Raw genomic sequence first — 17,160 nt, 5'->3', positions numbered from 1 at the left:
TACCTCTGTTCTTCAGTGGCACAAAAAGTTGTGGATTGGTTACAATTTTCTCCAAAGGGCAAATGCCAAAGGGAAAGTCAGAGTGAGGCCATCTTCTTTGGAAAAGCAAAGCATTGCTAAATGCTAAAAATAATGTCTACAGTGGTACCTCGGGTTAAGAACTTAATTCGTTCTGGAGGTCCATTCTTAACCTGAAACTATTCTTAACCTGAGGTACCACTTTAGCTAATGGGGCCTCCCACTGCTGCCACCATGCCGCCACTGCGCAATTTCTGTTCTCATCCTGAAGCAAAGTTCTTAACCCTATTTCTGGGTTAGCAGAGTCTGTAACTTGAAGCGTCTGTAACCTGAAGCATCTGTAACCCGAGGTACCACTGTACTGCCAAAGCCATGTACAGCTACAATTTATCCATGCAATAAATCAATGGCTAAAAAAAGTATGGAATTGACTATAGGGGTAAAATTGTAGATTTAATCTCAAAGAATGTCTAGGGTTGGCTTAACATTGAGCACCTATGAAATTTATTTCATTGTCATTTCTAATAAATAAATGAAACACTGAGTGACCTATTTGTTTTATGGTAGCATATACAGAATGCAAACAAACAAGCAAATGCTGTGCTAGAAACCCACTTGTAGCAGTGGCCAAAAGGCTATCAAATCAGCACATGCATGAGTGGGAAACTGCCTGGGTAGACTGACATGATCATCATGGGCTGATGAAAGAGTTCACTCCCTTCCCATGTAGTTTGGCTCCAGTCAAAATCACAATGTGCACACAGACATATACACACTTATTTATGACAAATAAAAGGGTTTCAAAGAGCTTGCTGTGATGTATAACATGCCATTTTCTTTTAAATCTAAATCCATCGAGAATAGTGCTGCCACTTGCTGACTGAAGAGTTTCTATATTAGTCTAAACCTGCACTCATGATTTAGAACATAATTTGTACCAAATTGTTCTCCACAGGAGTAATTCAAAGGTCATTGGCAGGGCAACGCTGGTTGTTGTTCATCATTTTGCTGAGGCCTTTGACTAATTAAGCAAACTATGGGTGGGGAGTATTATTTTTGTTTGTTACCATGTTATGCATGTATGTGTTTTTACATTGTAAACCACCCTGTGATCCTCGGCTGCGTGGCATAGAAATCTGACAAGTAAAATAAATATAAATAAATTAGTGAGGAAGGAAAGCAATAGAGAACGTCAAATATTTGTTTGACTGCTTTGCTGGACAGCCATCAACTACTATTGCATGCTAATGCAAAGCTTTGTGAGGAGACAACCATGGAAGCAATCCAACTACCAGTTATTGTTGTTTTTAATCATAAGCACCACATCTTTAAAAGCAGAGGGATAGGGATGGAGAAACTGGGTGTAATCCATGGGAAGAAAGGGACAAACTTGGTTTGAACTTGGTTGTTTGGTAGAAAAAATGGATAAACTATATATATATATATATATATATATATATATATATATATATATATATATATAAATTTTCCATTAATAACATTCCAATTGGTAACAAATTAAATCAAATTAAATCATGCCACATCATAATGCAAACAATAAAGCCAATTATGCATTCCAAATTTTAAAAAAATTCATAGGACTTCCTTTTTTTCCCTCAATGCAAAATTATGTACAACATAAATTATACATATAAAACCAAAAAGGAAAAGGAAAAACAAAAACAAAAACACCCATAATATTCACAATACATAACAAAACATACATAGATTTTGACTTCCTTTCACTGTTTTGGGACTTCAAATATTCAATCTTTTTAATTGTTGTGTTATATTTATATTACTTCTAGCTTTGTATCTATTACAACCATTTCTTCATTTCTTTGACCCCGCAAAACTTCACTCATTGCATACAGTGATACCTCAGGTTAAGAACTTAATTCGTTCCAGAGGTCCGTTCTTAACCTGAAACTGTTCTTAACCTGAAGCACCACTTTAGCTAATGGGGCCTCCCACTGCCACTGTGCCGCCACCATGCAATTTCTGTTCTCATTCTGAAGTAAAGTTCTTAACCCAAAGTACTATTTCTGGGTTAGTGGACTCTGCAACCTGAAGCATTTGTAACCCGAAGCGTCTGTACCCCCAGGTACCACTGTACCAATATTTTTGTTCCAGAACAATGTTTTTTCATGTACTCTTTAAAATCCCTAATAAAAACCCAGATCAGGGCTATACACCTTAGAAAGGCTTTCTTCCTGGGTGTTGTTGAACTACAACTCCCATCATCCCTAGCTAGCTGGACCAGTGATCAGGAATGATGGAACTTGTGGTCCAACAACATATGGGGACCCAGCATTGAGAAAGGCTGTCTGAGAGCTAGAGAAGGTGGTACATGGGAGTCGAGGTAGATTGCAGGTTGCTGCCAGAGAATTTTGTGAATGCTTCTGGGATTCCATTCAACAGGCACTATTAATGTGCATTGAAGCAAGGTGAAACTACATCAGAGAGGCAACCAACAACACAGCTATGTCAGCAAAAAAGAGCAGCAGATCCCTAATTGGTTTGTGGCCGGCATTAAGAATATGGAGCTTGTTTTCACTGCAAAGTGCAAGGTTCTTATGAACTGCAAGTGTGCACTGGGAAAGAAAAGGAGCAATGCCTAGCAGAATGCGAGATAACGTTCCAATGACTACTGGTTAAAGCTGTGTCAGAGCTTTCAACTCAACAGGGACAACACTGCTGAGAGGCAACACTGTCATAGAAAGGAACTGAATCAGCATTAGAAGCAATAGGAAAACTGCACCACTGAAAACCTTGCCTAGAGAGATCATCACAGACTGCTGCAAGCAGATGAAGAGATGGGCAGAGATCTATCAGAAACTGCACTTCCTCATGGGAAAACAAAGTCTCTCACACAGCAATTGAAAACATCTAGACTCTGTCTTGGAAGAGCTGGATGTCCCCCTTGCCCTTGAAGAGCTGAATCTATGCACATTTGAAAGATGAAGCCTATCACACTCAGAAGTGAGCACCATGAAGGAATTAATCAATTATTATTATTATTATTATTATTATTATTATTATTATTATTATTTATACCCTGCCCATCTGACTGGGTTTCAAAAGGTGACTAGCAAGCAGACTATGTTCCTCTGGCTTACAGTTAATGAAAGAAAGCAAAGCAGCTAGTCATAAAGAGTTTATTGGACCCCCACCCCCAACAATCTGCCAGGCTGTGTCAATTTGTAGGCCAAATAGACAAGTGGTTGTCACTTTCCAGAGGTCGACAGTGACACTCCTGTTCATTTGCGGAAGTTTCATTTTTTGTGGGCCTCATGGCAGATCTCTGTAAAGCGAAATGAATATTAGAAATCTTTGATAACTCCCAAACAATGGATTACTATCTATCTTTAAATTGTGCAAATCTTATTCCACATACAAGAACAATTACCTCCAATAAGTCACTTTTGGTGATATATTTTATTTTCACAGACTCAGTTTTCTGGCTGGCTTATTTTATTTAACGTGCTTTTTTCTATGCTGAGACCCAATAAAACTTTTTTTCCCCTCCCTACTAAGTAGGACCAGATGAAACTTTGGCTGTGATAAGGTAAACATGATTTTCTTTTGCCATCTGAGAGAAAGACTTCATCTTATAACTGGCAATTATCTCTTGTGTAATCATTAAATTAATCATAAACATTTCTGCTTCTCTTCTCCATCCCAGGGGAGTGAAAATAGCCACATGCAAACTATGAAGCAAAACTGGAGGAAGCAATCTCCAGACCCTGTACCATTCACAGCTCATGCTGGATCCAAGGCTCTCTCAGACTGATCACTGATTTCCTTACCCTAAGTGGACCACATTTTCACATGCATTTCAGTGAGACTTTCCTCATCAAGCATACTTGAATGATAATGTGCAAGTTTCCTATTGCTCAGTGTTCTATTATGGATCCACTTCCAATTCTGCACCAATATTATCAGTCTGGGGACTCCATCATTGGTGGCATCATGTCTCAGATTTATATATCTTCAAGTATATTAACCTTCCGTAAACCTCCCTCTCCTGAATTTTTTGATGACATTTTGTAAGGAATTGTGGTTTTTATATATTAAATATATGTTTAATGAGTATATTTCTGCATTTGACATATGATGATTAAGAAGATGGCAATGATTTATACTAGACTTCTCTCGTTCTTAGTAGTTTAGATGCTTATTGGGAGTGGGGTGGAAGATCTTGAGGTGTACCTCAAAATTCTTTGTGCAAGTTGTGCCGACATTACATTCAGAATTTCAATTTATTAGGTAGGTCAAATTTGCCATACTCATTATGAAATTATCACTAGACAGCAGACACAATATTATTTAATTTGGCTTTCTTAAGGTTTTGGAGTTATTACCCATGTGAAACTTTGAATTTGAGAATCCATATTTGACATTTCTGAAACCTGCCATGAATGGTTTATCACTAAGATTTGGAACTGACCTTGTTACCAGCTTTGGGCAGGGCTGTATGAATGGATGACCAGGCATTTTCAATACATTAAACAGTATAATATATTATTACTATCATCATTAGGTATAGTAATAACAACAATGATAGTAGAGTTGGCAGGAACAACTACTTACATTCTGCAACATAAAGTTCATTCCTACTTGAAATATGGCCCTAGGTCACATTCTGTTGTGGTATATGCACAAAATATACAAATACCAACATAACATTGTATTGGTAGAAACCTTTCTCTTTCCTAAACTGTTGCCATATTGGTGATCACAATTAAAATAATAAAATTGTGGGGGAAGGTAAATTTTTTGTGATTTCTCCCATGCTCATTACATATTTCACTGGATTGAATCTGTTCAATAAAGGATTCATTGGCAGTATTGTGTGATTTTTGACAAATAGACAGGGAAATATGTTGATACTGAGTTTTCAGGAAACAATAGCAGGGGAAACAGAGTGTTGTGCTTGTATCTGCGCAAAGAGGTTGTTACTTATCAACATCAAAGCCAGTGCATTTTTTTCTAAAAAAAATATTAAGGGGTACTGTCATTTTCCTATTCATATTGAAATACTGCCACTCAATGAGGCTGAAATTAGATTCACAAAATGTTTAGGGGTATGCGTACCCCTGCATACCACGAGAAAAAAAGCATTGATCAAAGCTATGTACAGGAAATCCAAATGTTCACATCTATCTATCTAATCTGATCAAATTTCCATGGACTATGGGCATACAATCTATTTTTCTGGGCATGCACTGTTATACAATATATTGTGCTTTTCTTTCAGGCCAATGACACAACTATATCAGCATGTGCTGGCCTTGACGTTTGCTGTGAAGGAGATAAATGAGAATCCACATATCCTACCCAATGTCACACTCGGCTTCCACATCTATAACAACCATTTCATTGCAAGTTGGACCTATCAAGCCTCTCTTGAACTTCTATCCAGGCAAGGCAGATTTATCCCTAATTACAAGTGTGATGCTGAAACTATTCCAATAGCTGTCATTGGGGGATCAAACTCAGACTCCTGTCTCCAGATGGCCATCATCCTGTGCAGATACAAGATGCCCCAGGTAAGATGTGTGCCTAGAGCATGGATGGTGGTCTTTGATGATATCCCTTCAGGCTGAATATTGGTACTTGTACTTGAGCATCTTTTAAAATAGGAGATAAATCACAAACCTCAAGGATAAAACAATTTTGGCCTCAAGAGAATAGGGATATTTTGATACTGGCTGAAGCAGTTATTTAAAAAGAATAGGTCATTGGTAATATTTTAATGTATTTCCATGGATACTGAAAAGGGGCTTTTGATATATATGCAAACCTATGTGGAATGCCTAGGGGAAACAGGGTAAAACCAAGGTTAAAAAGATAACGGCTCTTCAATTTCCCATGACAGGGTGAGCTCTCATTGCTTTTCCCAACTTTTTCCAATCTAGCAGTCTGAAAGCATAGCAGTGCAAGTAGAAAATTAAGGGAATCAATTCTGCACTGAACACCGTATTAAAAATTAGTATAATTACCTGCACTAATAATGTAGCTGTTCTTTAAGTTTCCACACTCAGCAAAACAAGAGTGGAAACAATCAGCCAACCTCCAACTGCCACCCCTCCTAACTAAGACTAACACACAAACACACACTTTTAAAGGGAGTTAACAAAACAACAAGACAATGATTCAACATGTCTGTGACCTTAATGGGAACCACAAGATTTTGCAGATGTTACATTATATTGCATAGGTTCTCTTCTCCCCAGTACAATTTACTTTGTAAAATACATTTTCTAAAAGATAAAGTACAAATACTAACAGTTCCATGCTAACAAAAAGGAATGAAATGGTGGATTATCCCTACTGATAACTACTAATCAAATTAACTTAAATTTACTTAAAAAAGGAAATTTTGTTTTCTGTTGAATTGGTGCTTCTTAGCACATTTTTTCAGCACTTTTCTTTTATACCTAGCTCAACTTTTGTTGCCCTTCCTTTTAGCTAATCTATGGCTCTTCTCCCATGATGGAAAACAATGTGCAAACACTTTTCTCCCAATGGATGTCCCCAGATGGGACACATCAGTACAATGGGATACTCCACCTTCTGCTGCATTTCAGCTGGATGTGGATTGGGGTGCTTTCTCTGAGTGATGACACTGGAGAGAGATTTGTACAAAATGTTCTTCCCATGTTTGCACAGAGTGGCATCTGCTTTGATTTTATAGAAAGATTTCCTCAAGTTAAGTTTTCTGGAGAGTTCAGTCAAATGGTGGCTGATGGTTCTGAAATAATCCGCATTGTTAAGGAAAGCACTGCCAGCGCTGTGGTGGTTCATGGTGAAATTTTTACCATTATGGTAATGAGAATGATGCCAAAGCTTGCAGAAGCAGATGATGTACCATTTAAAGCCACATCGAAAATCTGGATAATGACTGCACAGATGGATTTCACATCATTTCCCATTCAAAGAGGATGGGAAATAGATATCCTCCATGGGGCTCTATCCTTGGCAGTTTACTCAAAGGATCTTTTAGGATTCCAGAAATTTATTCAGACGAGAAACCCTACCATAGAAAGAGAGGATGGGTTTCTGAAGATTTTCTGGGAAGAAGCATTCATCTGTTCATTCCCCCATACTCATTTGGATAAGAACCATGAGACATTCTGCACTGGACAGGAGAAGATTGACACCCTTCCTGGGACTGTTTTAGAAATGAGCATGACTGCACAAAGCTACAGTGTCTACAATGCTCTATATACTGTGGCACATGCTTTGCATACCATGCAATGCTCCAAATTCAAACACAGAGCAATGGCAGATGGAATAATGGGGAACCAGCTAAACCAACATACATGGCAGGTAATACTCTGATTCAATCAATGCAAAAGTTATATAAATATATACACATTGAGCTAATGGTGGGGTCTCCTCTTGTATATTTTTAAATTATATCTTCAGAGGCCAAGCACATGTATTCCTGCTCAGTGTACCTCCATGTCATCATATATGCAGGAAACTAAAGGTTTGTCTCATCGTGCATGTCCCAAAATGTGTCTCTTGTTCCTTGATTTCTCTCTACTGTCTTTCTTCAGTCTCCCTCTCCATGCAACCTTCTCAGACTTCTCTTTTCATGATCTATCCTGGAATGCCTTTCTCTTTGTGGTCTCCTTCCTTCCAAGCCCATTCTGTAGCATTCCATGCTGATCATATCCCCATCTCCAACACAAACCTTTTATGCCGGCTTCCTCAGCCTGAAAGCAAAATTAGCACCACAACCCCATAGTCGCCTTTGAATGGACTCAGCTGCCCAGGGGTCCTTTACCTTTATCTTACCTTTTTACAAATGTATCCCAGGCTCCAACCTGGTATTCCCCTATCAGCTTTCCTGCTACACATTCTTTCAGAAGATTAAAACAGGTGCACTTCCATCTTCCCTTTGTGTCATCCATTGGGCCATGCCACATTGATCTTGATCATTCACCTAGCTGAAGCACCATCCCAAATTACAAACCAGCAGATAAATCAAAAGACCTGCATCAGTATCTGCCCCCCCCCCCGCCTTGGACAACAGGTGTGTGGTAGGTAGCTATAGTTTAGGGGAAACTGCATCACAAGCCAAAACGGGTGGCGTGACATGGAGAGAACAGATGTTCACAGTCATCACTGTGCTTGAAGATGACAGTGGATTGAATGTGTGTTGGCAAACTGAGACTTATACAGAACAATACTAATGTGTTGGGGAATCATTCTATCAGAAACAACTGGATATTTCTAGAAGGTTCCAGAACTTTCTTTTATATATGGGAGTGACACTCTGAGCTTATTTTGTGTCAGCTGCAAGTGCCAATAAAAATATGAAGTATCAGCCTGTAGTTTGCAGACACCTGATGGCAGACGTCTAACCGAAAGGTGCTGCCTGTAAAAGCTACTGGAGGACTGTTCCTGTTATTTACGATATACTCGAGATAAGATAGTGGGGTTTTTTTTGAAAGTGTGCTGTTAATTGCTGTTTATTTTAACAGTTGAAAACTATTCTTTCTTACTGTGATGCTTTTACCCAGTTGGGGAATAAAGAACTTTTGACCGAGACTTCACAGTTTTGGTGAGTCATCTTCAAAACAACTTTTGTCATTGTTCACCGTTTCCAAGAGAAAGAAGACAAACTCTGTTAAACAGTTTGAAAGAAGTTTTACCTACACACAAGAATCTTCACAGCAAAAGAGTGTGGTAGCCTCTAATATAATGCACTGTAGGTCAACTGGTCATTCCATATAATGATGTGTCAGCTTTTAAACAAATCATGAACCAAGCTCTCAGGTGTGAAATATAATCTCACTCATGTCATAAGGAATTCGTTTGTAGATCATCATTATCTTTCCCCACCCCCAATTTAGCTCCAGCACTTTCTGAGAAGTGTCTCCTTCAACAATAGTGCCGGAGAAGAGATTTCCTTTGACCAAAAGGGAGCATTAGTAGTTGGATTTGATATTATCAACTGGGTCACATTCCAAAATGAGTCCTTTCTTAGAGTCAAAGTTGGAAAAATGGACCCACAGATTCCCCTAGAAAAGGGGCTCACAATTAATGATGATGCTATTGTATGGCCCAGCAGCTTTAACCAGGTAAATTCCATTTTAGAGCTTATCCAGTCATTTCCCCAGTGTTTAATCTGCTCTCTTCTCAGATCAGTATAGACTTGGCTAGAAAATCCATTGAAATTGCACTTCTCTGGGCGTCATTTCACCAACCTAAAAATATACATTCCAAATAAGTTATGGCAACTGTGATAGGGAATAATTACAGATTAACACAGGCCTGATAAAATCTGGGAACATGAACTCATGAACTGAAATGCAGTCGAAGTTTGATGAAGCCAAATAATTATTGATTCATTACGATGTTACTAATATTCTAAATAATAGTAATTTTAAAAAAGAATCATGCATTGTGTATACCTTCACTCACAGTAGTTGCTTGTAAGAATTTCGGGGCCAAGACTCATCTTTTCCACCAACTTCATACAGGTGTGAGTAATTTGTTGGAGTGGTGTTTTCATTTATTTGTTTTAACTGGGTGTTAGTCCAGGAAAGTAAGACAAATCAAGAGATGATGTGGTAAATAGCTGAGGCAGTAGTGAGTGAAGGGCACACTTTCATCACCTTACATTAGCTTTCACTGGGTCACTGGGTGAGCCCTGTTGGCTTGGCATGCAAACTGGGGAAAACATTGAGCCGGTGAGTCTACCTGCTTCTCACAAGAAGGAAGTATTCCTTCAAATTCTTCACTCCAAGGCTGCAGGCATTGCTTGTAAACAGGTCCAGGAGAGTGGAGTGACCTGATCCCTCCTGCCTTAGAGAACTTTCTGCCCAGACTCTATTTTGATTGCCAAATTCAGTTTGATTTGCACATCATTATATTCAATAGATATAAACTTTCTCCCAAAATACTGTGTTTTGAGTCTTCTCTTTAAGATGTGTTGGTAAAGGCAGTGTTACCAATGGTATAATTGATTCTGCCTGCAGCTGCATGAAAAGTGCTATCAGGGGCTGAAGGTGGCATTTTCCTATATTGTTATGCTATTTCTGAACTGTAGATTTCACCTTCTTTGTTTTGCCAGCAAGATGCAATCGCTGAAACCATTATCTTCTTTTATTTTTGTACAGACACCACCTCTTTCTTTGTGTAATGAGAAATGCGCTTTAGGTTACACCCGGGCCAAGAAGGAAGGGAAACCTTCTTGCTGCTATGATTGTCATCCATGTCCAGAAGGGAAGATCTCAAACCAGAGGGGTAGGAGATGTACTGGGGTTTCTTTAAAAATGATTTCAGGATTGATATTACCGTGGAGATAGTCATGAATATACAGAATACACAAACACACACACACACACACAGAGAGAGAGAGAGAGAGAGAGAGAGAGAGAGCGCTATTTCTTACAGGGTATACTATTTTCTTAGTTGTCTGCAAAAACTTGACAGCAATAAAATTATTCAACAGATCTCTAAAGTTTACTGTAGAAGATTCCTGTTTATTCTCTATTGAATTCTCCTATATTCCATAGAAGTTGTCTAATTTCAATAAAGTCTTGGTCCCAATAACTGAAGCTACAACAAGCAGTCCTCGTACAGATCATCTCAATTATCAAGCTGGAATAGAAGAGTTTAAGGCTCTGTAAATTAGTACAAGAACCATGAATCTTCCTTGATAAATGTTTAAGGCTCTGTAAATTAGTACAAGAACCATGAATCTTCCTTGATAAATGATGATTGGGCAGTGCAGATATATTAACAATGGCCATGTATGCTCTCAGCTATGCACCACCATTAACAGGGGGAAAGCGATCACAGCCCAGGAAAGGGCCATGAAAGCCCTTCACATGGATCCAAGATGTTAATTGTTGGGGATCATAACCAAAAGTGGCTGCTCAATATAAGGTTATGCCCTTTACTTACCTATGAGTCATAATTCAAGGCTTTTCAATTTTATGCATTATTTCTGCCAAGCATGACAGAGAAGATTTCCATGTATAGAAACCTGTCTTTTCCTTTCCAGACATGGATGACTGTTTTGAATGCCCTGGCGACCAGTATCCAAACAATGATCAGGATGGATGCCTTCCAAAACAAATAACCTTCTTGTCTTATGGAGAAGCTTTGGGGATAATTTTGGCCACTTTGGCTCTTTCCTTTGCTTTTCTCACTGCTTTGGTGCTTGGAATCTTCTTGAAGAAACGGAATACTCCCATAGTCAAAGCCAACAACCGGAACCTCACCTACACTCTCCTCATCTCCCTCTTGCTTTCCTTCCTTTGTGTTTTGGTATTCATTGGCCAGCCTGATGCACTGACCTGCCTCTTTCGACAAACTGCTTTTGGCATGATCTTCTCAGTGGCAGTTTCTTGCATATTGGCCAAAACCAGCATTGTTGTTCTAGCTTTCATGGCCACCAAGCCAGGATCCAAGATGAGGAGATGGGTGGGAAAACCATTGTCCACCTCCATTGTCCTTTCCTGCTTTCTTCTTCAAACCACCATTTGTACTTTGTGGCTGTCAACCTCTCCCCCATTCCCAGATTTAGACATGCATACCATGATGAAGGAAATTGTACTGTTCTGTAATGAGGGGTCAGTCCTCATGTTTTATTGTGTACTAGGCTACATGGGCTTCTTGGCTGTTGTCAGCTTTACCGTGGCTTTTCTAGCTCGGAGGTTGCCTGACAGCTTTAATGAAGCCAAGTTTATCACCTTCAGTATGTTGATCTTTTGCAGTGTTTGGCTGACCTTCATCCCATCCTACCTGAGCACAAAAGGAAAATATATGTTGGCTGTGGAGATCTTCTCCATCTTGGCCTCCAGTTTTGGGTTATTAGGCTGCATCTTTTTCCCAAAATGCTATGTTATTGTAGTGAGGCCCGAGCTGAACACCAGGGGACAGTTAGCTAGAAGAAACTAGTAATCAGCATAACCAAATTATCTAAATCACATTACCTTTAAATTTCATTGATTGGTGAAGAGTGGCACACCCTCACAGCTTACAAAAGCAATGGGACCTCTGAATGGTTGAATCAACCATGTGTTCCATTAAGTCAGGAATGATGATGCCATGAAAGTTGGGAAATAATGTATCAAAGTGTCTCTTGGAAGAGTGTTAGCCAGCAATTTTCTTTACTTCTAGTAAGGTTCGATTCCAATAAATCATAATTCTCCAAAAGAACTTTCATGTTTCTTGTATTGTTGCTTTCAAGAGATTTACTGCCCCTTTTGTGTTATATTGATTGTTTAAAAAGAGGATTAGATAAATTCATGGAAAACAAAGCTATCTGTTGCTAGCTTTGTAGCTTAATTCACAAACAGTGTATTCCTGTCCTTCCCCATCTTTAAGTTGTGAATAGATTATTCCAAGTCTAGGAATAATTACTTAAATTGGTTTTATATTTTCTTTTTATGTACTCAGTTTTCAGGATGACATTTTTCTTTAACTTATTTTTCTTCCCTTTAATGAAACACATTACAGCTTTCTTCCTTTCACTACTATGTAGGACAAACTGAGACATTAACTATGATAAGGTAAATATGATTTTATTTTGGAATGTCATAAAAACCCTCAGTTCAGGAGTAGCATTTATCTCTCTTCTAATAATCAAATTGATTGTAATCATTTCTGCTGTTTCTCCCCATACCAAGGGAGTTTCAGAAGTTGCATGCCAACCATGAACCACAAGTGGAGGTTGCAATTATTAGACCCTGTGCCATCATTGGCTCATGATGGAGATCTATAAGGCTTGCTTAGACTGATCAATGATATTCCAACACTGAGCAGACCAAATTGCCATGCGTTTTCAGGGAGGCCTTCTGAGCACAATTCAAAATGTTGGTGCTGACCTTTAGAGCCCTAAGTAGTCTTGGTCCTGTATACCCGAAGGAGCGTCTCCACCTCCACTGTTCAGCCCGTACACGAAGGCCCAGCTCTGAGGACCATCTGGAGGTTCCCTCACTGTGAGAACTGAGATTACAGGGAACCAGGCAGTGGGCCCTCTCGGTAGTGGCACCTGCCCTGTGGAATTCCCTCCCATCAGATGTCAAGGAAATAAGCAACTATATTACTTTTTAAAGACATCTGTTTTTAATGTTTTTAATGTTTAATTCTGTTTTGTGTTTTTAATATTTGGTTGGGAGCCGCCTAGAGTGGTTGGGGAAACCCAGCCAGATGGATGGGGTATAAATAATAATGTTGTTGTTGTCAAAATCACTTGAAGGACCATCTACAAGGAGATTTCCTAAAAAGTCCTTCAAGATCCCAGTATATGTGGTATTTCCATCAGTGTTGCTGCCTCAGGCTGCCTTCTTCACAAGAGTTTGTATGTTTATGCAGGGGTTGTGAAGCTTTGATACCTCAAAACACTTTGTGCAAGGTTAATCAGACTTAGATTCAGAATCTCCATTTGTAAGGCAGGTCTAAAACGAGCATGTATCCAGAATAAAATTATCACAAGTCAGTAGAAACAATAAAACTCACTTTCACTTCTTTAAGGGTTTTTGCTTATCTGCCATGAAATCTGAGATTCCATTTTTTGCTTTTATCAAATCTGTCATGAATGGTTAATTCCTCAGAATAGGAGGGGATCTTTTGATCAGCTTTGGACAGTCTTGTTATGACACTGCCCATACATTTAAGTTGTCCATTATGTGAAGTGTCCCGGGGCCCCCCTCCTTTTCCCGCTTTAATTTTGAGCAGTTTGGCTGCTGGGCTCTGGGTGAAGGATTTTACCTCCCTCTTGTTGCCTATCACTAACGTCTCCTGAATAACATACAAGGAACTTGTATTTGAGGATTGCAGGGGCTTTCATGAACTTCTCCTGCTGTTTGTCTTTGATCACTGCAGAAGGTGGCTATATTGGCAATTCCGATGGGCTCCACCTCTCCTTGCCTTTTCTAGCTGCTCCCTGGCAGTGATTGCTCAGAAGGAGTTCTCTGCCACACACATATTTTGGAGGCACAGAGTTCTGCCCCTACCTGGTGCCTGTGTCTCCCTGCCTTTTTCCCCAGGAGATATTTTCTGAGTGCACAATTTATCAGGTAAAGCAGCATGATTAGAACTTAGAAAAGGAGAACTGTGTAAGGGAGAAGGGACAGAATTAATTAATGTTCACATTAATTGGGGTGTTTGATTGTTCACAGAGGTGTCTGTCCTGAGAATCTTTCAAGTGTAAGTGTATATGAAGATAGCAGGAAGTTTAAACTTGTTTCCTGTTGTGTGTGCATGCACACACAACAGGAAACAAGTTTAAACTTCCTGCTATCTTCATATAGCCCAGATAAGTGCCTCTACAGGCAACAGGGATTCTGAGGACTTCTATAGCTCAACAGCATTAAGTGCAGGCTTTGCATGCAGAATGTTCTTGGTTTGATCCCAGCCAGCTCCCCACTGATTTCTCCAAGTTTGATTCATCAGGGCATTTTTGTTCTTCATAGGACTTTGACACACCTACTTTTCATCTCTTCCTTTATCTTTTCACTTCACTTGATTTAAGAATTGTTCAAATCCTCATATTTCCAACAACAACAACAACAACACCTGAAGGCAGCCAACAGAATATTAAAATACAATATTAAACTTTAAAAGCTTCCCTAAACAAGTCTGCCTTCAGATGTCTTCTAAAAGTCTGCTAGTTGTTTTTCTCTTTAGGTTCATCATCAGTGTATCCAGACCTATGAAAGCTGCAACTCTGTACACTCTGAACTTCAAATAAGTTCCATTGAACTTGAGAGACTAGTAGTACATTTAAGCAGGGATATTTTTAATAGAAACAGTGTGAAGGGTAAAGTGTTTTGGAACAAAATGCCATTGAAACAACGTGCACCATGAAGCCTCCTCTGTAATGCAGATTTTTTTCAGAATAGACATCAAGTCTTTCCATTTCCCTAATGCTTATCCCCAGCACCTGAACTAAAAAGTTTTTTTTAATCTATTATTTAAATGATTCTGTGTGAACCAACAAATTTATTTTCTTGAAGCACATTTTGATCTGACACTTCAGCCAAAAGAAATCTCACAGATCAGTTTATGTCAGTGATAATCTAGGGTCAAGCCTAGGGTTCACAAACTAAAATACCTTTAAAAATGAGAAAAGAGATTTGGAGGGATGTGGATGCCAGGGAATACATTGAAAGGATGATGATGGTGATGATGATTAACAGGCATATCTAATGCTTCCAATAATGCACAAGACTAAGAATGTGATTGAGAAAGAGGAGTGCCCAGAGTGAACCAGGATGGTTTTTTAACAACTCAGATATTTATAGATTCAAGCATTTCTTTGTCTCTCTCTCTCTCTCCACCTAAACAGACCTCCTGCACCAGCAGATAAATATTAAAAATGTGACACTCCCTTCTCTGAGGTTTACAATCTAAAAGGCATAACACAAAAGGAAAGGGGATTTGGAGGAATGTAGAGAGGGAAACACTCTTTCTGTGGAACCTCAAATATTCTGTGATGTGTGCTCTTTGAAGAAAACTTCATAAAATACATAGAAGAGCTGGGAAGCTATCCCACCAATGATGAGGCCACCTGGCTGGTATCACTCATGTGGAAAAAGAAATGGATTGTTCACTGAGCACCTCAAAGTATCTTCTGTGCAGTCAACCGGGGATTTCAGAAATATCAATAGCCACAACATCATAGCCTCCCAGCTTTTCTAAAAATGCAGACCTTCCTGTGCTCATCCTTAGCTAGAGCTGGCTATTACTGGTGATGCCAATACAGCTCTACAAGAGACCCCTGTGAACTGTTTTTGAGAATCGAAAGATTACAAAAACATGTTATTAATAGTAGATGAGAGTGCTGAAACTCTGATTTAAATTCTGGTGAATACCGGGGGTGGGGGAGGTCAGAAATGAAACTGATGAGGTATAATTGGCTGTCTCTGCTCCTATTTCCAGCTATCTAAGGCATTTGAGATTATTTTTAATGGCTTTCAGACTTGTTTTTTTTTTTTACTTTTCTAGTGCCTTCGAAAAAACATCTCTGACATGGTTAGGTACACCTTGCTCACAGGTCCTCCTCAAGTTAACAAAAATCCCACCACTGAATCCAGTGTCACTTCTCCCATAACCACAGCCTTGGATTCATGCAGGAATAAAAATTTCATTAAAAAATAGGGGAAAATAAAAGAAATTTTTACATCCTTTTCCTTATTAGTTGTTCTCTACTGTTTAGCTGAGGCCTCAGCAAAATGATGTAGCATTTGGGAGCAAAGATGCAGCCCAATAACCCAGCACTGGAGGCCAAGATGGAGAAGATCTCCACAGCCACCATGTATTTTCCTTTCGTGCTCAGATAGGTTGGAACAAAAGAAAGCCAAACACTGCAAAACAGCAACATGCTGAAGGTAATAAACTTGGCTTCATTAAAACTGTCCGGTAATTTGCGAGCTGCAAATGCCACAATGAAGCTGGCAATGGCCAGGAGGCCCATGTAGCCCAGGACACAATAAAACATGGCAACAGATCCTTCGTTACATTGCACAATGATTTCTGTGGTCACAGAGTGCATATCTAAATCAGGATATGGGGGAGTAGTTGCCAACCACAAAGTACAAATATTTGCTTGAATAAGACAAGAGGAAAGGACAATGGAGTAGGCCAACCTTTTCCCCACCCATTTCTTTATGTTTGACCCTGGCTTAGTGGCCATGAAAACTACAACAACAGTGACAGTTTTGGCCAAGATGCAGGAAACTGCCACAGAGAAGATCATGCCAAAGGTAGTTTGTCTCAGAAGGCAAGTCGCTATCCCAGGTTTTCCAAGGAATAGAAAAGAAGAGAGAAAGCAGAACAGAAGGGAGATGAGGAGAGTGCAGGTGAGGTCTCGGTTGTTGGCTTTCACAATGGGAGTATCTTTGTGCTTCACAAAAGTACTAAACACTAAAGTTGTAACAATGGAAAAAAACAACACAATTGAGGCTAAGCTGATCCCTAATGGTTCTTCATTTGAAATGAAGTTTAGAGTTTTGGAGATGCATCGATTTTTGTTCTTGTTGGGATATTGATCTTCTGGGCATCTGAAACAGTCATCCATATCTGAAAAACAGAAGTAGGTCAGATTCCAAAGACAATATTATATTATGCTGAGTTTGCTGAGTATATAACAGTTTAATCACTTTAATA

At 39.2% G+C, this 17,160-nt stretch overlaps 1 protein-coding gene across 1 annotated transcript; it reads left to right on the top strand.

The window, feature by feature from the left end:
* Positions 1 to 11,049: 11,049 nt before the first annotated feature.
* Positions 11,050 to 11,946, top strand: LOC310748502 (vomeronasal type-2 receptor 26-like; the record flags this gene model as incomplete). Its single annotated transcript, XM_083584332.1, has 1 exon — positions 11,050 to 11,946. One exon carries the CDS (start codon positions 11,050 to 11,052, stop codon positions 11,944 to 11,946), a length of 897 nt encoding a protein of 298 aa, XP_083440458.1.
* Between the last annotated feature and the right edge of the window lie 5,214 nt (positions 11,947 to 17,160).

The sequence above is a fragment of the Podarcis filfolensis genome (genome assembly GCF_964270895.1).
Source record: "Podarcis filfolensis genome assembly, chromosome: 13".
Classification (NCBI taxonomy): domain Eukaryota; kingdom Metazoa; phylum Chordata; class Lepidosauria; order Squamata; family Lacertidae; genus Podarcis; species Podarcis filfolensis.
The sequence above is the reverse complement of the archived record's forward strand: the minus strand, read 5'-3'. Positions and strand labels throughout refer to the sequence as shown.